At 42.9% G+C, this 23,860-nt stretch overlaps 1 protein-coding gene across 1 annotated transcript in view; it reads left to right on the top strand.

Annotated features, from left to right (window-relative positions):
- Positions 1–23,205, top strand: part of LOC140127169 (tyrosine-protein phosphatase non-receptor type substrate 1-like) — a 42,095-nt gene extending 18,890 nt beyond the window's left edge. Inside the window, exons 6-8 of the mRNA XM_072147532.1 lie at positions 5,057–5,085; positions 18,206–18,243; positions 22,974–23,205. Of these exons, the coding sequence (XP_072003633.1) occupies positions 5,057–5,085; positions 18,206–18,243; positions 22,974–23,108 (202 nt within the window). The 3' untranslated portion in view covers positions 23,109–23,205. The remainder of the gene's footprint in view (positions 1–5,056; positions 5,086–18,205; positions 18,244–22,973) is intronic.
- Positions 23,206–23,860: the final 655 nt, after the last annotated feature.

Here is a 23,860-nt window from a genome sequence, read left to right as displayed (position 1 = left end):
CACCGCTGGACTGGAACCCTGGAAGGCACAGCAGGAAGCGTATGGGAACGCTGGAGACGGGAGACACGGAGGAGTCTGGAAACGCTGGAAGACAGGACACACCAGGAGCGTATGGGAACGCTGGAGACACACAGAAACACAGGAAAGCGTCTGGAAACGCTAATGGGTTTTCTATTCCACAGGAACTGCTTAGGGAAGCCTGGCATGGAAACCATAGGAGATCCTAGGAGAAGATCCGGCAGGGAGTGAAGGGAGGTGCCGGATTATAAGGGCGAGCCGATTAGCAGGAGCCAATCAGGAGGACGCTGGCCTTTTAAGGCTAGACAAGTCCGCGCGCGCGCACCCTCTAGTGGTGAGAGCGAGTGACTGCAGGCAAGGAGCATGCGGCCTACACGCTGGGAGCCAGAGTACAGGCCGGAGCCAGGAGAGGTAAGTGAGGGCTGGGGGAGTGGGGACCGCGGCAGCAGAGCAGGGGTGTACCCGCGATCTGCGACATGGATCGCGGGAGCACCCGTGACACCGGCTCATTCACAAATGACACATCACTACTGATCACATGACATGTTGTGATGTCATGTGATCAGATACATAGAAAAGATAGCATAACACAGTTTGATTTTAGGGGGATGTGAGGGGAAACAATTATCAGCTAAAACAAGTGTGCCATTTAGTTAATAGGGATCTATGGGAACGTATCACTAACTGTATTTGTGAAAAATGTGGTGACTACCCATTAAACATGATGTAACCTTAATAAACCATTAAAACGCAACCCTTTTATAGGGTTTAACAAAGTTAACAAGGAGACAGCCGTGGTTGGCTAGTGCAGCCCAGGGCACGCTGTGGTCACAGTGCTTGCTATGGGGACCGGAGGGCTGACCTACAGCCTGGCAGGTCTCCAGCAGGCAGCGTGTGCAAAAAATATGGAGGGAGAGGCTGATGCAGTGGTTTCTCCCTGGATGAATGATCCATAGGGTGATGGATGGAGAAGCCCGTGGTGGTAAGCAGCCTGGATCCAGGGATCAGACAGAGGCAACGTTGTGCGAATAAACTTACAGTTCTTTATTTAACAGCAGGCAATGGCCAAGCGATTAACAGCAGATTCGCAAGCTGGAAGAGTCATGGAGAGCTTGTCCACAGGAAGGTTACATACAGCCTGGTAGAAGATTGAGGCTGGGCTGGTACAGATGGAGCTGAGTCTGGGTGGTGGATCTCAGCTCTGGGCTTCACTCTCCAGACTTGCCGTGGGTGCCTGAGACACCTGTAGTTCCTGGAATTTGGATAGTGGCTGTGGCAGACAGACCATGAGGTCTAGTTCTGGCTGAAGACTCTAGAAAAAGACCATGTGCTTCTGCCCAGCAGGGGTTTTTATACTCCCCTGGTCAGGTGGTAGTACTCCTCTAATCAGCTTTCAGCTTGTATTACAAGAACATAATTGGACAACGGCTTTAGGTACTGTTAACTCTTGCCTTACAAGGCAGTGGCTACAGCTGAAATCACTAAGTGATCCTGAACAGGAGGAGGCACTATTTACAGCTACCACCCTGCCATTGCTTTGGCAAGGTTGTTGCACTTCATTGTTACTTCTGGTTACCCTTAACAGCCCAAACAAATTTTAAAATCCAATAGTCACAGGGACCAATATTTACTTTTTTGTAAGTTACACTTATAAAATATACCTGTTCTGACTTACATACAAATTCAAATACAAAAGTAAAAAGCACCTACACATAATCACTTACTCTCCTTTTCATGTTGAGCCTGGCGCTCTTCTTCGCTTATCTTGGCACGCCAGGATCACCTAGAAAAAAGACTAAAAGCATCTAGAAACACAAGGACAAGATGTCCGATGCTTCATGCTGCTAACTATTCATGGCCCTTGCATGACGTCACAGTTCGTCTCACCATGGGATAAGGAAGCATCTATCAAGGAGGTGTGGCCAGGCACTGGTTCTGTATACAGAGAACAGGAAAGTAGACGGATCCCACTCTTGCAAAGAAAATCTAAGAGAAGGAGCAGGCTACAGTAAACTGAATGCATGGATTTGAGCGTGTTTGCAAGAGAAAAGAAGTTAAAATAAGACATTGCAGCATACATAAACTATACTCTACATACAGCATAAACGGAAAAAAATTAATATGACACCTACCCTTTAAAAAAAAAGCCCTGTAACAAAATGGCAATTAGGTATTTGTCAATTATGCCACATTTGGAGGTGTTTTATCAGCTTCCTAGGATATTGAAATTTAAATGAGGAAGCTAGGAAGTACAAATTGTCCTGCAGAAAATAAGAGGTTCGGCTTTTGCTATAGAGTGATATATCTTTTTTCTGTAGCATTGTCTTGGCACAGTTGTGCCGCACTTGCAGTTTTATGTCTTACCTTTGCAACAAACGAACATAAACCCGAATGTCAAAGACAATTTGACATACCGTATATTCCATAGCCGGTAAGTCTTTGCTGCATATTGCAGCAAAGGCTTACCAGTAACACCTGCGAAGGGTGTTTTCACAGCGTGGGCTGCCGGCAAAGCTGCCGGCAGCCTCAAAGAGATAGCGGCGCATGGGCGCCGCCATCTTACCTGGGATCGCCGCTCCCCGTGACGTCATCGATCCGTCTCCATGGTAGCCACGGGTCTTCCGAAGACCCGAGGCTATTTCGTTTTAACCCCTTCTTTACAATGTGCTGATAGCACATTGTAATGAATGAGGAAAATCCCCATATACTGCCATACTGTAGTATGGCAGTATATGGTAGGATCAATCAGACAACCTAGGGTTAAAGTACCCTAGGGAGTCTGAAAAATAGTATAAATAAAAATAAAAAAAACTTAAAAAAAAATAATAATAAAAAAAACTAAAATTTCAAATCACCCCCCTTTCCCTAGAACTGACATAAATATAAATAAACAGTAAAAATCATAAACACATTAGGTATCGACGCGTCTGAAAATGCCCGATCTATCAAAATATGATAACGGTTTTTCAATACGTTTAACCCCGTAACGGAAAATAGCGGCCAAAGTCGAAAATGGCACTTTTTTGCCATTTTGAAAAATTCACGGCGGCGGTCGGGTCGCGCTGCATGGAGAGGGCTCACAGGCTGAGCCCTCTCCATAGCCGGTAAGTCTTTGCTGCATATTGCAGTATATGATAGGATCGATCAGACAACCTAGGGTTAAAGTACCCTAGGGAGTCTGGAAAATAGTAAAAATAAAAAAAAGTAAAAAAAAAATATATATAATAAAAAAACCTAAAATTTCAAATCAACCCCCTTTCCCTAGAACTGACATAAATATAAATAAACAGTAAAAATCATAAACACATTAGGTTTATGCCCGATCTATCAAAATATGACAACGGTTTTTCAATGCGTTTAACCCCGTAACGGAGAATAGCGCCCAAAGTCGAAAATGGCACTTTTTTTCCATTTTGAAAAATATAGAAAAAATCTATAAAAAGTGATCCAAAGGTCGTACAGTCCTAAAAATGATATAATTGAAAATATTATCAAATTTTGCAAAAAATGACACCACCCACAGCTCCGTACACCAAAGTATAAAAAAGTTATTAGCGCCAGAAGTTGGCAAAATCAAAAAAATTATTTTTGTACAGGAGGTTTTCATTTTTGTAAATGTATGAAAACATCATAAAACCTTTATAAATTTGGTATCCACGTAATCGTACCAACCCAAAGAATAAAGTAGACATGTCATTTGGAGCGCTCAGTGAAAGACGTAATATCCAAACCCACAAGAAAATGGCGCAAATGCGTTTTTTCACCATTTTCATTGCATTTGGAATTTTTTTCCCGCTTCTGAGTACATGGCATGTACTTAATAAAAATTTAAGGTACAGTACGGTAACATTTACAGTAAAATGGATGATGGTAATGTTGTTGTTGTATGCCTTATGTTTATGAGCGACAGTTTTCCTGCTATATACCTGCATGTCATAAGAATTGAAATTTAAAAAAGGACCATGTTAAATTCAAATCTGTTTTTTTTTACATTTTTACCGGTGTTTTGTATGCGTTGGAAAAGGGGTAGTCTTATACGGCGAATATATCTTAAACTCTATATTTTAAACAGGAAAGTAGGGGGGTTGTCTTATACACCAGGTCGTCTTATACGCCGGAATATACGGTAGACCATTTCATTAAACTGATTTATGCTTTTTTACACAATAGGAATTAATTCATGTAACGCAACTTTATGTTTAGGCACAAGTTTTGTCACGAAATGACTCTACCGACTCCAGTCCCCACTGGTCTATGTGCTCTGACTTGATGTATTTTTTTAACTTTTTATGCAACTGTGGCAAACAACAAACATAGCAAAACAGACTTATTAAAGGGGTTCGGCAATTTTGTTGTCATGTCCATAAAAATGAATGGAGCAGCACGTCCGTCTCCTCCCCTCATCTCGGGAAACGACGAGGGGTACGGCGGAGATACCTCGGGCCCCCATTCTTGTGATCTGTGGGGGTCTCTTCTCTAAGACCCCCACCGATCAGCAAGTTAGGCCCTATTGTTTTGTTGGAAAACCCATTTAAAGGGCCAAAAGCCACTTAAATAAATCTGACAGGCAGCTGAACTCCAAACACAGACGTTGGGGCTCATTTACTAAGGGTCGTGGATCGCACTTTTGTAGGACTGTTCGTCTTTTTCGGGGATTGAACGGCTTGGACAGGTATTTAACAGGTGTCTGGGCTGGGATTGTGTCACGGGCACACGTTTTTTGGAGCAGCTGCGCTGGCTTCCATGTCACACAAATTAGGGGGCGTGCCATCGGGCAATCCGACAGATTTGGACTGAGCGCAGAATTCAACTTTCAAATTGTATCGCAAGCTAGCGGACGGGTAAGTAAATGTGCCCCATAGAACTGTCTCAAGGAGCCAACCTACTGTAATAATAAATTATCCCCAGTGAGATAAAAAAAAAACAGCTGTGTTGATAAACTGTAAGAGCTGTAATTGTCTGCTATTGTTAACAAAATCATATTATCTTTTAGATAATTTCAGAAATCTACATTAATATTCTGTTGACTTTTCTTTAGATCGAGACAAAATATCCTAGGAAGCAATGGTAAGCATATCATCCTTATATAACAGCTGCTTTTCACTTGTATTAACACCTTAATGATGCATGACGTTCCTGTATGTCATAGTGCCGTTGGTTAGAAACACCTAGAGCCTTAGTCTAGTAGTCTATACATCATCAGGTACTGCTTTCATTGTTATTTTTTGAAATCAACAGATTCAATTTCTTAACTTTTAACCCTTTCAGGACCTGGCCCTTTTTTGTTTTTTCATTTTCATTTTTTACTCCCCATGATCAAAAATCCATAATTTTTCCATGTACAGAGCTTATTTTCTGCGTAACAAATTGCACTTCATAGAGATGGTATTGAATATTCTATGCCGTGTACTGGGAAGCGGGAAAAAAATTCCAAATGCAGTGAAATTGGTAAAAAAACACATTTGTGCCGCCTTCTTGTGGGCTTGGATCTTACGGATTTCACTGTGCGCCCCAAATGACATGTCTACTTTATTCTTTGGGTCGGTACGATTACGGGGATACCAAATTTGTATAGGTTTTATAATGTTTTCATACATTTAAAAAAATTAAAACCTCCTGTACAAAAATTTTTTGGGGGATTTTGCCATTTTCTGGCGCGAATAACTTTTTTATACTTTGGTGTACGGAGTTGTGGGTGGTGTCGTTTTTTGCGGATTTTTATGACGTTTACAATGTTATCAATTTTAGGACTGTTCGACCTTGTGATCACTTTTTATAGAATTTTTAAATTTTTTTAAATGACAAAAAAAGTGCCATTTTCGACTTTGGGCGCGATTTTCCGTTACGGGATTAAACGCAGTGAAAAACCGTTATCATATTTTGATAGATCGGGCATTTTCGGACGCGGCGATACCTAATGTGTTTATGATTTTTACTGTTTATTTATATTTATATCAGTTCTAGGGAAAGGGGGGTGATTTGAGTTTTTAGGGTTTTTTATTATAATTTTTTTTTTTTTAACTTTTTTTTATTTTTAGTACTTTTCAGACTCCCTAGGGTACTTTAACCCTAGGGGGTCTGCATGATCCTATCATATACTGCCGTACTACAGTATGTTCCTGCCCCTTAATAAATAACTGAACAGAGACTCCTTATGATATATTGAACCCCTTCTCGCATTCGGACGTTCCTGAACGTCCTGTTGTGTGAGGGGGTTTATGATGGGGGCTCACGGGCTGAGACCTATTCATACTCACTGGTTGTTTGCTGCATAATGCAGTAAATACCTGTCACTAACACCCACGATTGGTGCTAGCACCGATCGTTGGTGTTAAACATTTAAATGTCGCCGGTAAATTTGGGTGGTGCATGGGTGCTGCCATCTTGGATTTGATTGGCATGCTCTGTGACGTCACCAGCATGGGACGATTGGTTGCCAAGAAAACCAGCCAGTAAGTCAAACTCACAGGCCTGTCTTTAGGCAGCATCTGCGAGTAATAATAATCTTTATTTATATAGCCCCATCAGGTTCCGTAGCGCTTTACAGATTGCGGGTAACATATACATATAAAATAAGACATTACAGAATAACGACAGACATATGAAACAATAGGATTGAGGGCCCTGCTCACAAGAGCTTACAGTCTATGAGGATAGGGGGAGGGGGTGTGACAAAAGAGGTATAAGAGCTTTTATAATGGTCCAGATGCAAATTTAATCGCAAAACTACACCACATAGGAGGTGGTGTATATTTGTCCATTGCTACTACAGGGGTAAGTTTTTGCTGAATTTTAAAGTTTTTGCTCAATTTTATGTTTGAGGTATCTGAGAATTTCCTGTGCAAAAACATTGCAAAAAGGCAGAAATTGAGCAGATGTTAAACATACGTGTGTGACTGTGATCTATGCGAATAGACTGCACCACACAACCGAAGGCATGTAACACTGCACATACATCGGACTATAAATCCAACTGTTGAAAACCTGCCCGTCTAACACAGACAACTGCTCAAAATCCTGCCTAATGATAAATCTCCCCCGGTATGTCTATGATTATACTGAACCAAAGAATAAATTTGAGGTGTAAATTGGAACGCACAGTTAAAGTTATAAAAACAGAGCCCACAAGAAAATTTCACAAATGTTTTCTTGGCAATTTCACCACATTTGGAATTTCCACATTTTGAAAAATCTATAACTTTTTTAATTTTCCATGTACAGAGTTGTGTGATGGCTTGTTTTCTGTGTAACAAATTGCACTTCAAAATGGTGGTATTTAATATTACATGTCATGATTCATTCACCAAATGTTGGGCCAATTTTCTAATAACTATTTTCTTGGCTCCCCAACTCCTAAAACCTTAGTGCTTGACAGCCCAGGAATATCAGATGATGCTGATCACAGATTTGTTGACCAGAAATTGAAATATTTCATTTATGACCAGGTTTTCTTTGAAGTATACTTATGTCATACTCTTAAACAGTCATTTTAAGAGTCTGCATTCATTTACATTTCTATTCATGGGACAGAGGAAAGTCTCTATCATTTAACATTTGCTATTCATGGCAAATAGTAAACTGCTTGTCTACGAACTAGGTGCTAATTATGTTGATTTATAAGGCAGATGTGGTTTCTGCTCAACAATTAATTAGGAAAGAAGGTGCATCATAATCCATAATTTAATACATATTTTAATAATTACATAATTACATAATTTAATAGATTTGCTATATGCTTCAAATTCAGGAAACAGACCACAAAAAATAGGATTTTAACACAAAAAAATCAAACCGCTGTTTGTGTAACTGTCACGGCGAGGACGCCGCCGCCTCGTCACGTGACGTGGGGTGCAACTGTACGGGTTAATTTAGCCTACTTAAACTTGCGCTCACCTTTCACTCAGAAGGAAAAAACCATGTGCTATGCCAAAATATAAACTTTATTAATAAATCAATCAAATATATTAATACACCACACCAAAAATCAATAAAAACATTTAAAAAGGATCACAATCCTCTATACAAAGCTCAGGGAGGGTAGGGCATATGGTGATACCCACCAGGACAACACCTCCCTATACAGCCCCAATCCTTATGCCTGTCCAGCTATATCAATGCAAGGGGTAGCAACAAGAAAAATAACTAAGAAATGTGCTACAACAATATGGCTGGAATAGTCAAAGTGAAAAACATGGTGAATAAATGAGTAATGATAATTACCAATGCAGGCTGGGCAGGCAGGGAGAGGGGACTGGGAAAAGCCCCTTCTTTACTTCATTCGTTTTTTCATGTGCCCAAATGGAGCATTTATGTATATGTTGTTCCCCCTCCATGATCCCACCTTTCACTCAGGACACAAATTGAGCCTAAATAACACCTCATACAGATCCAGCACCAGATCCGCTGCCACCACTTATTGACAAGTCACCTTGTCACACCACTAGACATGCACACTCAGCACTCTAGCAGTCACACAGCTAACCACACTTCACAAGGCTATGAGTTCGCAGAGCATACAGGGACCAAAATTAAAGTGAAAAGCTTTAATTACAAAAAGTTGATCAGTGCATAAAAAAGATATTAAAAACAAAAGAATTACAACATAAAATGACACACAACATGGCAAAACAGTTATAAAATAAAAAGGGAGAAAAATAACAGAAACTTACAACTTAAAGTAAATCCTGATCCCTGGAGGTGGGAGAAATAAGGAACACACTCAGCTTGTCAAGCAGCCCCCAAAATGTGAACATCAATTCTTGGATTTCATATTGTTTTATAACTTCTCAATTTGGTTCAGATTTCAGAACCTCCCATTCATTAATTAGTCCAGAGGGTCATTCACGATTTGGCAAAGAGAGTCCAGGATTATTTAAACAGTTCTTAGTTTCCAAATTGCTAGATGCAGGGGTGGGGGTAGGTGCAGAGGAGAGGTGACCAAATGGTTTTTGAGGTCACCAGAGAACATTCTGCAGGTCAGAGTTTATCAGGTGGTAAGGATCTCCAGGATGTTGTAAAAGAGGCCTGGATGCTTCAACGGATGCCACATATTTCAACCAAGTTTGTAATTGCCCAATAGTTCAACAAATCTTACACATTCAAGAATAGTATTTCCTTGATACCTCCCCCTTTCAAGATTGGGCAAATTTGAAATGACCCACGCCATTTTAAATTTTCCCAAGCCAATTACCAATAATACATAGCAGACGTTCAGTACCATAAATATCATTGCCATAAGATGTGATTACCTGGGCACATCAACCATCTGGCCCTTTGTCCTGTGTATAAGGCCAAGTAATATCACCCCTGGTCACTTGTACACTGCTGTGCTGGGACCCCCTGCTGACTTTATGGCTTTGTGCTGCAGAAACACTGAGTTCTGTGTTCCCTCTACCAAGTGTGAAACGTTTAACCCTCTCCCTGCTGGATGAAATACCAATGTAGTTAAGTGTAGGACTACTGTACCCAATTACATTATGCTTTGGTTTTCCAGCTGTACAGCTATTAGGGTCCCTCTCTACAGGGCTTAGGTTGGACCACTGACTGAACGCTCTCCTTAGAGTCCCTATGCCCCTGCTCTACCTTCTGATCGCTCCCCAAAACTGCACTGGCAACACTCATCACTGGGAACCCAACTTCACTGTGGACCCCAATCTCCTCTCTCAGCACTGGTTCTAGTGTACACGCTGTCTTTGGCTCATAGACACACTGCATCTCCCCAGTCTGAGTAGAGGCATCTTTGTGGCTCATGCTCTGAGCCTTACTCATCTTGACACCCCCGGTCTGCTCTAGGACCTCTCCTTGAGTAATGGCCTCCACCAGATCCACACTCAGGACCTTAGAGCTTTGAGGTGCAGATTTAGAGACTCCATCTTGGCAGCCTCTCACACCCTGCACCATATCTGCTGACTGCAGGGTTATCTCTAGGGGCCCATTCACCACCCCCTCCCCCGTAGCTTCCTCATACTGGGACACCTCTGGTTCTGGAGCAGGCATAGCCTTGCTCTTGCTATCCTGTCCTCCCTCCCAGATCAGTCCCCTTGGGCTTCTGCCCATTTTCTCATATGATTGTTGTACATCAGGCACATACACAGTTGTCATTTTTCCCAAATCATTTCCCAACAATACATCCACAGGCAATTCTTGTGACACTCCCACTTGTCTGATACCTCTACCAGAACCCCAGTCCATAAAAACCTTGGCAACGGGCACTCCTGGATGGCATCCGGTTATCCCCTTCACAGGCAAAGTCTTTTCTGGAATGATGTCCTTAGGGTTTATAACCTCAGGGTGAACCAATGAATAACTTGCCCCTGAGTCTCTTAATCCCTGGGTGACTCTATCACCCACTATCACAGTCTGCATATGGTGCTGTAACTTGTCCATATCACCAGAAAGCAGCATGACTACTGGTACTGTAGAGTAGACAGTTGCCCCTCTCTCTGGGCACGCAGACCTCAGATGACCCACTTTGTTACAAATAAAACATTTGCGCATATCCCCCTGATTTATAGACTCTCTCAGTGTAAGGTTCTCACCCACTTTGGAGACAGAAGGCTGTGATGTTGTCCTGGCTTGTTTTTCCTTCCAGCTGGAGGACCTTTGGGGGGAAGTTTCCCTCGTTGCTTCAGGCATCCGGTTGGCGGTGTAGGAGTCTGCAATCTGCGCAGCTTCATCCACAGTTTTAGGCTCCCTGTCACAAACAAACTGTCGTACATCCACAGGACAAATGTGCAGAAACTGATCTTTTATCATGAGATCCTCCAGGTCCTCACGGCTGTTGACAGAAAGTCCTCGGGTCCACCTTAGAAAGGTAGTCCGTAAGTTGCCTACTGTATCTGCGTAGCTGTCAGTTGGTCCTCGCTTTACGCTCCGGAATTTCTTGCGGTACACCTCTGGAGTTAGGTTGTACTTTTTAATCAAAGCAGCTTTTATAGCATCATAGTCCTCATCAAGCTCAAGAGAAAGGTCAGCAAATACTTCCAGGGCTTTGCCTCGTAACCCTGGGCTTAAATACTGTGCCCACTGCTCACTAGTCCTTAAGTGCAGGGGTCAGTTACTAAATCCCAACACTTAATGCTCTGACAAAAATGAATTTATCCCACTGCTGCCACCAATTTGTCACGGCGAGGACGCCGCCTCGTCACATGACATGGGGTGCAACTGTACGGGTTAATTTAGCCTACTCAAACTTGCGCTCACCTTTCACTCAGGACACAAATTGAGCCTAAATAACACCTCATACAGATCCAGCACCAGATCCGCTGCCACCACTTATTGCATTTATACTGGGACCAATAAGTATCCCACTCTACAACAACTCTTGCTTCTCAGGCAGTCACCTTGTCACACCACTAGACATGCACACTCAGCACTCTAGCAGTCACACAGCTAACCACACTTCACAAGGCTATGAGTTCGCAGAGCATACAGGGACCAAAATTAAAGTGAAAAGCTTTAATTACAAAAAGTTGATCAGTGCATAAAAAAGATATTAAAAACAAAAGAATTACAACATAAAATGACACACAACATGGCAAAACAGTTATAAAATAAAAAGGGAGAAAAATAACAGAAACTTACAACTTAAAGTAAATCCTGATCCCTGGAGATGGGAGAAATAAGGAACACACTCAGCTTGTCAAGCAGCCCCCAAAATGTGAACATCAATTCTTGGATTTCATATTGTTTTATAACTTCTCAGTTTGGTTCAGATTTGAGAACCTCCCATTCATTAATTAGTCCAGAGGGTCATTCAAGATTTGGCAAAGTGTTAATGAGGGGGGAGAGTCCAGGATTATTTAAACAGTTCTTTGTTTCCAAATTGCTAGATGCAGGGGTGGGGGTAGGTGCAGAGGAGAGGTGACCAAATGGCTTTTGAGGTCACCAGAGAACATTCTGCAGGTCAGAATTTATCAGGTTGTAAGGATCTCCAGGATGTTGTAAAAGAGGCCTGGATGCTTCAATGGATGCCATATATTTCAACCAAGTTTGTAATTGCCCAATAGTTCAACAAATCTTACACATTCAAGAATAGTATTTCCTTGACAGTAACCATTAGTTGTCTAATTCCTGGTATGACCACAAGCACTGACTATATATACTGGTGTCCGCTTCCAGCTCTCTATGTGAGCTACCACAGTGGGTCAGGAAATGAATGTTTACACAATAATAGGTTGTTACCACAAGTCTAGCATCTACAGGCGGTCCCCTACTTAAGGACACCCGACTTACAGACAACCCATAGTTACAGACGGACCCCTCTGCCCACTGTGACCTCTGGTGAAGCTCTCTGGATGCTTTAAAATAGTCCCAGATTGCAATAATCAGCTTAAAATTGTCTGCAATGAAGCTTTATTGATAATTCTTGGTCCTATTACAGCAAAAAAATTTGAAACTCCAATTGTCACTGGGGCAAAAGAAAAAAATTGTCGGGAACTACAATGATAAAATATACAGTTTCGACTTACATACAAATTCAACTTAAGAACAAACCTACAGTCCCTATCTTGTATGTAACCCGGGGACTGCCTGTACTACATAGAAACAAAAAAACACATAAAATGCAAACTAAAGTTTCAGAAAGCAATTGTTAGACGGTCAAATTTTAAATAAAAACTTTATTTTGTTATTAGTGCTTCCATTTAAATTGAATGGGCCAATACAGTAAAACGGTTACATAATGGGGTAGACTTATCAATTCTGCCTAAAGACTTGATTTGTTCCAAAAATATCTTGAATGTGTTGGACCACATTCATCAAAGGTTTAAGATTTTGGCAATTTTCTGCTGTAAACAAAGCCAAATAGAAGGTGTGTACAGCATCATATTTATCATGCACCTTCACACACTTTGATAAATATGGTGCGGCATGAAATTGACTGGGACAAGCCATGTTGGTGCCCTGGGTAGAAAAGCACACAGACTGCCAACTTTCCTCCCCTGTAACATATAAATATATATGGAAAATGAATATACTGCTAAGGATAAGTCCACACGACCGTCAGGATTTCCGTTTATTTACCTCCGTTACAAAAAGATAAAGGATGGTAAATAAATGGTAATAAAACTGAACATAACATATGACAGTGTTCCTTAACAGTACAAACATTTTACTTTCACTTTCAAGACATTAATCTTTATCTTCTAAATTTGTATATCTATCCATCCATCAAATCTATCTGTCTAATTTCTACCTACCCATCATTCTCACTTTTCTATCTATCTGCCTATTTTGTTTTTCTCAAATATATTTTTTATTTGGTGTTAACAGTAAATGAGAAGCAGATATACATAAAATATATAGTATTCTATTTTCAACTGCATAGAGGTGCAAAAGTAGCTAGTATTGTAAACAAATATGATTCACAAAGATTGGTGTTACAGTATTTAGTGTAGCCTAACGGGTCAACAGAGTTGGCCCAACAATGTCCTCATATATCAGTTCTCAAGGAGCAAAGTGGTTAGCAGAGTAACACAAAAAACAAATAACATAACACTATTCCACAGAATCTCCTCACCATTTTCAACCGTTTGCAGGTACGGGAGGGGGAGGGGGGTACAGTATTTATGGCTAAAATGTAGGATTTAAGTTATTTATTAGAGTCGTTAACACTAATTTTTAAGTCTGAATGATGCCAATGGGAGCCAGAGATCTTGGGGTTTCTGGGACTTAAAGGGAACCTACTGGGGCTCGGAGTAGCCGGACATGTGGCTACACTTCGCGGCTACTCCAGGCCCCAGTAGCCTCTTTGCTCCTCCTACCCCGAGAACTCCGGCTTCTCGTAGCCGCGCGCCCTCGTCCGGGAAGTGGCCGTCCAGCCGTGGGCCTGCATTCTGCGTATGATTGTGAAGGCTCATTTCAGTACAGAAATTTGTGTTGCTTTGCGTGTAGTAGAGCCGCGACACAAATGAGTAGCAGTGGCACATATATACATTCATAAATACATGTGTCAGGCTCAGAGGTAGTGGATCCTCTGAACCACCGCAGATGATGGAACCGGATCCTGGAACCGGAGTCTAAGTAGTACCCGGTTTTCACCAGTGCCTGCCGCAAAGCGGGTTCAACTTGCTGCAGCGTGGTACCTCCAGGTCGTTCCACAGGCGTGATTTGTCCATGGTGGCAGCCAAGGTCGAGGTACAGGAACGGCAGGCAATCTCGTAGTCGGGGACAGGCAGGAGGTCAGGATAGGCAGCAAAGAATCAGAGTCGGGAACGTAGAAATAGTCTGTGCCATTGCCAATCATCCAGCACCCTCAGATCCTGGCATAAAATATTTTATGTATAATGTGCCCCTGACTTATATACAATCTATAAAGCACAGTATCCACTTATTAAATATTATTTAACACCACCCCCTCATTTAACCATATTTAAAGGGAACCTGTCACCAGGAGACCCATTTTTAGCAATTCCCTCAGTCCCCACAGAGCATAGTACATACACTGCCAAAGTGTTTTTGTATAAAAAATAGGTTTTACTGAAAAAAAGATATGTTGTATTGTACCTTTCATTAGCATCTGCTGTGTGACTAGGTAGTTGCCAATTGGGAGGGTCTGGAAAGGAGCAGTTCCCCCCCACCCTTGGGAAACATGTGACCTTTTCAAATATATGAATAACTCCCCACACTTGGGATTGGCTGTAGAGGAGCAGGGGGCGTCACTAAGCCCAGTGATGGGTGTTTTCATATATCTAAAAAGGTCACATGGAGAAGCTGTTCCCCAAGGGTGGGGGGGGGGGGAGTAACTGCGCCTTTCCAGACCCTCCCAATAGGCAACTGCCTAGTCACACAGCACATGCTAATGAAAGGTACAATATAACATATATTTTTTTCTTTAAAACCTATTTTTAATACAAAAACTCTTTCGCAGTGTATGCTCTGTGGGGACTGGGGGAGTGCTAAAAATGGGTCTCCTGGTGACAGGTTCCCTTTAACACCAGAATCTCCTCATTGAGTCATAGTTAGCAAAGCCCCCTTTCATATGTTCATTTTTAAAACCAGCACATCCTCATTAATATGGAGAACCAGTAACTTCCCCATTATTTTATAAGCAACACAGAACCCACTTATTCTAATCATTTCAAATTTAAGGTGCAACTCTTTTTTTCACAAATCAAAAGCTCTTGGGATGTAGAACAACTTTGTCTATTATCGTGATTACCTATGTGCAACAGGTTCTTTTCTATTCTCCAAAGTTTAGCCTACTGTTTAGTAGCTTGCCTCCTGACTGCTCATTTCTCTTACCATCTGTAGGGTTGTAAACTAGGGATGTGTCGTTCGTGAACGAGCCGGCTCTAAGATTCGGCTCTTGTTCATAAACAGTGTGACTCGGCTCATTTCACTGAGCCAATGGCTCGCTTAATCCCGTCCCTAACTGGCTCACCACGCCCCCTTTAGCCTGAAACAATTGGGTTAAAAGTGAAATGGCATGGGGTGATTGACTACCCCGCGACTCCCTACTTTATATTTATTAGGGAGCTGTTCAGGAGCCAGAAGAGTTGGCTCTTCTTAGTGAGCGGAACCTAATGAGCCAGGAGAGCTGCAATTCCCTTCACTATGGTAAACACAAAATAAAGAGGGGAGAAGCTGCTGCTCCCTGCTCACAGTGGAGGAAGGTGGAGAAGATCATGTGACTGTGCTATCTCTCTGTGTAGCAGAAGTCTCCTACACATAATAGAGAGGTAAAATAGCTCTCCTGCTCTCAGTCCCTCCATCACAGTGTATGATTCTACAGCACTTTCTCTGTCTCTCTCTGTACTTCATGGGGCACCACTTCCCCACCTTCTACTCGACACTTTCTGCACATTTCAGAAAGTCCAGGCATGCCTGGGCCTCAATCTGTTCTGAAGGCCTTGGTTGATACACATAACTCATTGGGAGTATAGTAGGTGTTTCATGTTCTGTCTAGATAGACACTGGAAGTCTTAACAGGTCTGATGATGCTTGAACTGTAATCTCATGACCTTCCATTGGGAAGTTAAAACTCATCCAAGGTCCTGGGTCTGGTCCAAGTAGGAGGTGTTCTAGAACCCACTTGGCAGTTTGATGCGTGTGTCTGCACCACCCATGAAAGCACATGAGCCCCATTTGATCATTGAACCACAATTCCCCACATTCAGTGGCGTAACAAGATACCAGCAACCTTTGGATTACGGCCCCATATATCTAAACTCTTGCTGCCACCTCGTCCCGTAAAATTACACTTGAGAATACACATATATAATACACAGAATATACACACAGTACCTTGCTCATATACCATATATAAAATGTCCAGCAGCCTCCCCTCAAAATGTCCAACAGCAGCCTCCCCTCAATAATATGTCTTGTCCTGCAGACTCCCTTCAATAAAATATTCAGCAGGAACCTCCAATAAGTAAAATATTCATCAGCAGCCTTCCACTAATATATAGTAAATTGGCAGTCACAGGACCCATTGTAAAAAAAGAAAATAAATTCTTACCTCCCGCGCTCTGGCTTCATCTTATCCCCACAGCACAAATGCAGGCAGAGACATGTCTATGCGCTCTGCCTGCGCATACTGTTTGTATCATCAGATGGTGCCACCACCATTGTATTTGTGTATGCCAGCCCCCTGTTGTATATAGCTACCAGCCCCCAGTAGTATATACCCTGCCAGCCCCCTGTAGTATATAGCCTGCCAGCCCCTCTAGTATATAGCCTGCCAGCCCCTCTAGTATATAGCCAGCCAGCCCCCTGTAGTATATAGCCAGCCAGCCTCCTGTAGTATATAGCCACCAACATCCAGTAGTATATAGCCTGCCAGCCCCTGTAGTATAAAGCCTGCCAGCCCCTGTAGTATATAACATACCAGCCCCTGTAGTATATAGCCTGCCAATCCCTGTAGTATATAGACTGCCACCCCACTGTAGCATATAGCCTGACAGCACCTGTAGTATATAGAATGCCACCCCCCTGTAGTCCTGTAGTATATGGCCTGCCCGCCCCCTGCTGCCCCTGCCCCCAATATAATACCTGTAAGAAAAAAACAAACAGTGTACTCACCTTCCGACGCCCCCTCCCCCCCCCTCCGGCAGGTCCTTTTCTATACAGCGATGCTCCAGCATTGGTTCCGTGTCCCTGCGCCGTCCGTTGCAGGCACCATGACGTCAGCCGCTCGCTGACATCATAGTACACTGACATAGTAGAATGTCAGCAAGCAGCTGACATCAAAATCCCTTCGACGGATGGTGCGGGGACATGGATACAGCATCACTGTATAGAAGAGGACATGCCAGGGGGCGTTGGATGGTGAGTACACTGTTCGTTTTTTTTCTTGACTCAAGTATAAGCCAAGGTGAGGTTTTCTAGCACATTTTTTGTGCTGAAAAACTCGGCTTATACTCAAGTATATACGGTATCTTCTCCTGTCATGGACCCACAGTCTACCATCCTGGCCTCTTTCATCCACAGGCCCGATCCCCATGTCCATGTCTTGGTTATATATATTCTACCTGGGTTGATTTATGGCCCAATATAATACCGTTACGGACTGGGCTTATACCTAACGAGATGTTGGCAGAAACTACTGTTCTGGACATGGGCCCTGTTTCACTGAGGCAAATGAAAGGGGACAGTCAGAGTTCAGGGTTGTGGACAATTGTGGTGGACAACTCTAACAGACTTCCTGTGCCTCCTAGAACCCTTGTGTTCAGGGACTGTCTATGAAAACAATAACTAATATACCTTACATACTGGAGGGTCTGGAATGTCACAGGGAATACCTTTAGCTAACACAAAAAAACATTGATTGATAACAACACCCCATTATTAAAGTAAGCAAAGCATCCCCTTTATTAAGTGAGTCCAACTCCCCCCTTATTAATTCAGTCAGCAAAACACCACCATTTAGTCAGCACCCCTAATTAATAATTAAGCACTGCCAGTAGGACCTCACTGTACCTCAGTAATACTGCAGACTGCCTATGAGCAGCAATTTAGAACAGTAGGTGGGATGTATAAATTACATACATATGATTCAAATACTACCCACTAAAGATTTCAATTGTGAAATTCAAGCTTTCCAGTGCAAAAGTTAAATTCCACAAACGCTCAACTAATTCCACTCTTCTGAAGGCAAATCATGATTCAGGGCAATAAAATATTAACACATTATTGATTTGTTACTACATATGGAAATGTAACTATTTCTTGTGTTCCATTACAGATGTTGCATCACAGACAGTGTATAAAAGAGATTGTAAGGTAAGAACATTTCAAATCCTAAACCTATATAATTTTCTTTAGTATCATTTAAATGTTCACTTACTTAATGTTAAACACACATTGAATAAATCAGTAGTACAAGTGATTAACATACCATATATAATCAAGCATAATCTGACCCGAGTATTAGCCGAGGTACCTAATTTTAAATAAAAAAACTGGGAAAACCTATTGACTCGAGTATAAGCCTAGGGTCAGAAATGCATTGGTCACAGGCTCCAGCCAGTATATAGCCAACCAGCCATCTGTCTCCCAGTATATAGCCAGCAGCCACTGTCCCTAGTATATAGCCAGCAGCCACTGTCCCTAGTATATAGCCAGCAAGTCTCTGCCCCCGGTATACAGCCAACTAGTCCCTGCCTCCAGTATACAGCCAGCTAGCCCTTGCCCCCAAGTATTTAGCCTGATAACCTCTGCCCCCTAGTATACAGCCAGCAGCCCCTGCCCACTGTATAAAGATATTTAGCCCCAGTATATAGCCTGCAGCCCCTGCCCCAGTATATAGCCATTCAGCTCCAATATATAGCCATTCAGCCCCTGCCCCCAGTATATAGCCATTCAGCCCCAGTATATAGCCTGCATCTCTTGCCCCACTATATAGCCATTCAGCACCAGTATAAAGCCTGCAGCCCCTGCCCCCTGTATATAGCCATTCAGCGCCAGTATATAGCCTGCCGCCCCTACCCCCACTATATAGCCATTCAGTCCCAGTATATAGCCTGCAGCCCCTGCCCCCCACTATATAGCCATTCAGCCCCAGTATGTAGCCTGCAGCTCCTGCCCCCACTATATGGCCATTCAGCCCCAGGATGTAGCCTGCAGCACCTGCACCCACTATATAGCCATTCAGCCTCAGTATATAGCCTGCAGCCCCTGCACCCACTATATAGCCATTCAGCCCCAGCATATAGCCTGCAGCCCCTGCACCCACAATATAGCCATTCAGCCCCAGTATATAGCCTGAAGCCCCTGCACCCACTATATAGCCATTCAGGCCCAGTATATAGCCTGCAGCCCCCGCACCTACTATATAGCCATTCAGCCCCAGCATATAGCCTGCAGCCCCGCACCCACAATATAGCCATTCAGCCCCAGCATAAAGCCTGCAGCCCCCGCCCCACAATATAGCCATTCAGCCCCAGCATATAGCCTGCAGCCCCTGCACCCAGTATATAGCCATTCAGCCCCAGTATATAGCCTGCAGCCCTTGTCTCACTATATAGCCATTCAGCCCCAGTATATAGCCTGCATCTCTTGCCCCACTATATAGCCATTCAGCACCAGTATAAAGCCTGCAGCCCCTGCCCCCTGTATATAGCCATTCAGCGCCAGTATATAGCCTGCCGCCCCTACCCCCACTATATAGCCATTCAGCCCCAGTATATAGCCTGCAGCTCCTGCCCCCCACTATATGGCCATTCAGCCCCAGGATGTAGCCTGCAGCACCTGCACCTACTATATAGCCATTCAGCCTCAGTATATAGCCTGCAGCCCCTGCACCCACTATATAGCCATTCAGCCCCAGCATATAGCCTGCAGCCCCTGCACCCACAATATAGCCATTCAGCCCCAGCATATAGCCTGCAGCCCCTGCACCCACAATATAGCCATTCAGCCCCAGTATATAGCCTGAAGCCCCTGCACCCACTATATAGCCATTCAGGCCCAGTATATAGCCTGCAGCCCCCGCACCTACTATATAGCCATTCAGCCCCAGCATATAGCCTGCAGCCCCCGCACCCACAATATTGCCATTCAGCCCCAGCATATAGCCTGCAGCCCCTGCACCCAGTATATAGCCATTCAGCCCCAGTATATAACCTGAAGCCCCTGCACCCACTATATAGCCATTCAGGCCCAGTATATAGCCTGCAGCCCCCGCAGCTACTATATAGCCATTCAGCCCCAGTATATAGCCTGCAGCCCCTGCACCCACAATATAGCCATTCAGCCCCAGTATATAGCCTGCAGCCCCTACACCCAGTATATAGCCATTCAGCCCCAGCATATAGCCTGCAGCCCCTGCACCCACTATATAGCCATTCAGCCCAAGCATATAGCCTGCAGCCCCTACACCCACTATATAGCCATTCAGCCCCAGTATATAGCCTGCAGCCCCTACACCCACTATATAGCCATTTAGCCCTATTCAGAAAAAAAAACACTGTACTAACCGTTCCAAGTCATTTTTTGTGCTGAAAAACTTGGCTTATCCTTGATTATACACGGTAAACTCTTATACACAGGCTTGCAAGATGTGTGCTGCGCAGAGACAAGCAGCTACCCGCACCTGGCAGTGCAGACACATGATGCCGGGAGCACGCAGCCGCAGCTAGGCGCTATAGAAAGGAATCTCTTCTCTGACACTCTCCACCGCTGATTGGATGGTGTCAGAAGATGTTAGCATAATCACACACCCCCACCCGTGCTGCAGACGCCCCATCCTCTTTCAATACAGCACAGTGAATAGTCACATCCCGGGGCTCATATCTCAGGAACGGAGGGGGCTGAAAGGCCCTCTCTAATAACAGTGAATTAGAGAATGCGTTATTTTGCTATCCTGAGGACATAACTTGTCTTCGTGGAAATACCCCTTTAAAATAATACAAATTAATTTTTGCAGGGCCCTTGCAAACATAACAAATGTGAAATAAAATACATTATAAATTACAAACTTCTCTTATTTTTTTCTTTTATTGTAATTTTGTAATTACAAACTACAAAATTATTTTTCAGACTTTTTCTATTGCATAATACTTTATATAAGATTTCAACTAAGGTGGGAAGTCTAAAATATACAACTACTAACAATTATAAGTCTTTTGATATCACATCTTGGTACAAAAAGAAATACGGAAAATTATTAAGACACAGAGTCTACTGTTTTATGATAAATGGTTGGTATATGCAACTACTAGACACATTGGGGCACATTTACTAAGGGTCGCATGCTGCACTTTTGTCAGACTGTGCCCATTCTTCATGGCTAAAACGTCTTGTACAGGCATATAAGAAGTTTCTGCGCTGCGATCGTGGCGCACGTGGCGCACGTGACCCACAGTCTGACTTATTCAGTCCAGGGTATTTAACATTCAAATTGTGTCGCAAGCCCTAAGTTAACCCCTTAACGACCTACCCTTTTTAGTTTTTTCACTTTCATTTTTCACTCCCCACCTTCAAAAATCAATAACCTTTTTTATTTTTCCACGTAAGGAGCTCTGTGATGGCTTGTTTTCTGCGTAACAAATTGCACTTCATAATGATGGTATTTGTCACGACCCCCGACTCACCGGATTCTCTATGGAATCCCAGAACTTAGCCCTTAAGCTCCGCCCACTTCCACAAAATGGCGTCCTAATGCTAAATTTACTCCACGCAATCTCAGCACCCAGTCAATCCACTGCCACCATCCACTGCCACCATTCTTTACTTACGCAAATAAGGCCGTAGGCACCTCAACCACACAGACAATGCACCCTGATGATAACTCAGCACATGCACTCACTACTTATACGATATTACAATGATAAATTCACACAGAACATGCAATCACTTACTACATAGACTATGCTAACAATGACCTCTGGTAACGTGATTCCCTTCAGAGACTCAGATTCTTTAAGGCTACAAGCAGAGACTTATTAAATGAACAGTTAAATATATGTACAAAGAAATACAGTACACTCAAAGCATAAAATTGTCAGATAAAATGAAAAGTTTAAAAAAAAACAATACACATACGATACTTACAAACAGTTAGGAAAAAGGAAACAAAAAACTTTTGCTATTGAAATAGGAAGAAATTCTTTGGCCCGAGGACTGAGCATAGACAGCGATCCAGTCTTCTAGTGTGATAGAGTCCCCCAAACTGAACCAAACCAATTTAAACCAAGGGGCATTTTGACCCCCACCCCTGGCTGTTATGTCACTGTGAGGGGGAGTTTTTCTATCCCTCTCCCATCAGTGAGGTACTTTTTGGGTCTGGGTTTTATTAAAACACTCACAGGTGTCTTAGCCTAATATCGGGGGTGTTCTGCTATTGGCTGCCTTCACCTGGAGCATTCTGATGTTAGAGACACACTGCCCATCTCCACTTCCTGGCTGGTTTTAAAACAAATGGAGCCTAATGACTCATAACAGGCAGAATGAAAGACCACAAAAGAAAGAAAAATAAAAAAAAAAATAAAACAAACAAACTGTAGAGTGTTAATATTATCACAGTATTTAATTTTCCATGTCATGTACTATGAAGCGGTGAAAAAATTCAAAATACAGTGAAAATGGTGATACTACTAGGGCGCACGTCAGTAAGGGGTTAAAGATGCACCACAAAAAAGATGGTGAACTCTATCCGATCTGAACGGGGAAGCGACACTCATGATTTCGGGCGCACGACCTTAATGAATTCCCGCACATTGCATTATAGACGGACAATGCGCTTTCAGTGAACTCCGGTGACACTGTAAGTAAATGTGCCCCATTGTTATAAATTTAATTTATTTGTGTTATGTTTGCAAGGGCCCTGCAAAAAATAATGTATATTATTTAAAGGTGTTTTATGCAATAAATAAGTTTTTTATTTCATCACTGGATAGCTCCATAATTCCATCTATTGCGGTGCCAGTTTTATTTTTTATATTTTCATACTACATTGGGAATATATAATTTATAATTATTTCCTTTGTAATTAATCATTTTCTTTGTTGTAGGATGAAAACATTGATGTTGTCTACATGATGCCAAACTTCCAAAGGACAAAAACAAGAGAAAACGAAACCAATCAAAGGGAGACTGAATATTCTGCCATAAGACAAATGGTCAGGTCAACCCCAGGAGAATACTAATGAACACTTACTGGGGTTGTTCACAAATAAGAAATTTTACCATGAAAAGTAAAATGCCCTATTATGGTCACCCATATTGCACATACCCTAATAAACATTCCCCTTCTTTCTGTAGGACTTGTGGATTTTACTAACCATAATTACAGTTTGGCGCTGTTGTTCCACAAGGAATGTGCAGAATTGTGTCCTTTGCACTGTGCTCCGTCAGTGAAATTCAGCGCATGGTCTAGCAGGCGTGTTACTACAGCGGTCGTGGCTGCTATGGGTCCCGCTGGTCCAGGGGCCTGTGGCACATAGCGGTTCATAACTTTTCAGGCACTGCGGACGGCGCAGCTTCAATACAGTGACCCGCCGCACAGTGGAGAGAAGGAGGCAGTGTTGTTCAAAGGGATATTCCAGGAATCAACATAATTCATATACAAAATATAAGCTAATATATACTCAAGTATAGCTGAGTTTTTCAGCACAATTTATGTGCTAAAAAAGCTCTACTCGGCTTATACTCGAGTTAGTATAAATATTACAGCATGTGTGAGGGAGCTGGGGATGTATGTCAGCAGGGTGTTGGAAGCTAAATCACCCAGGATAGATCGCTAGCTGAGAGGCAGAGCGGGGGAGGAAGGGACGAGCTGCTGATCACAAGAACGGAGCTCATGCACGTGGGAGGCTGAGCCTGCAAACAGGGGAGATGCAGCACCTTTTCACCAGCCTGGGACAGAGGACACACTGAGCACCAAGCAGACAGGAAGGTC

This window comes from Engystomops pustulosus, chromosome 4, assembly GCF_040894005.1.
Source record: "Engystomops pustulosus chromosome 4, aEngPut4.maternal, whole genome shotgun sequence".
Classification (NCBI taxonomy): domain Eukaryota; kingdom Metazoa; phylum Chordata; class Amphibia; order Anura; family Leptodactylidae; genus Engystomops; species Engystomops pustulosus.
The sequence above is the reverse complement of the archived record's forward strand: the minus strand, read 5'-3'. Positions and strand labels throughout refer to the sequence as shown.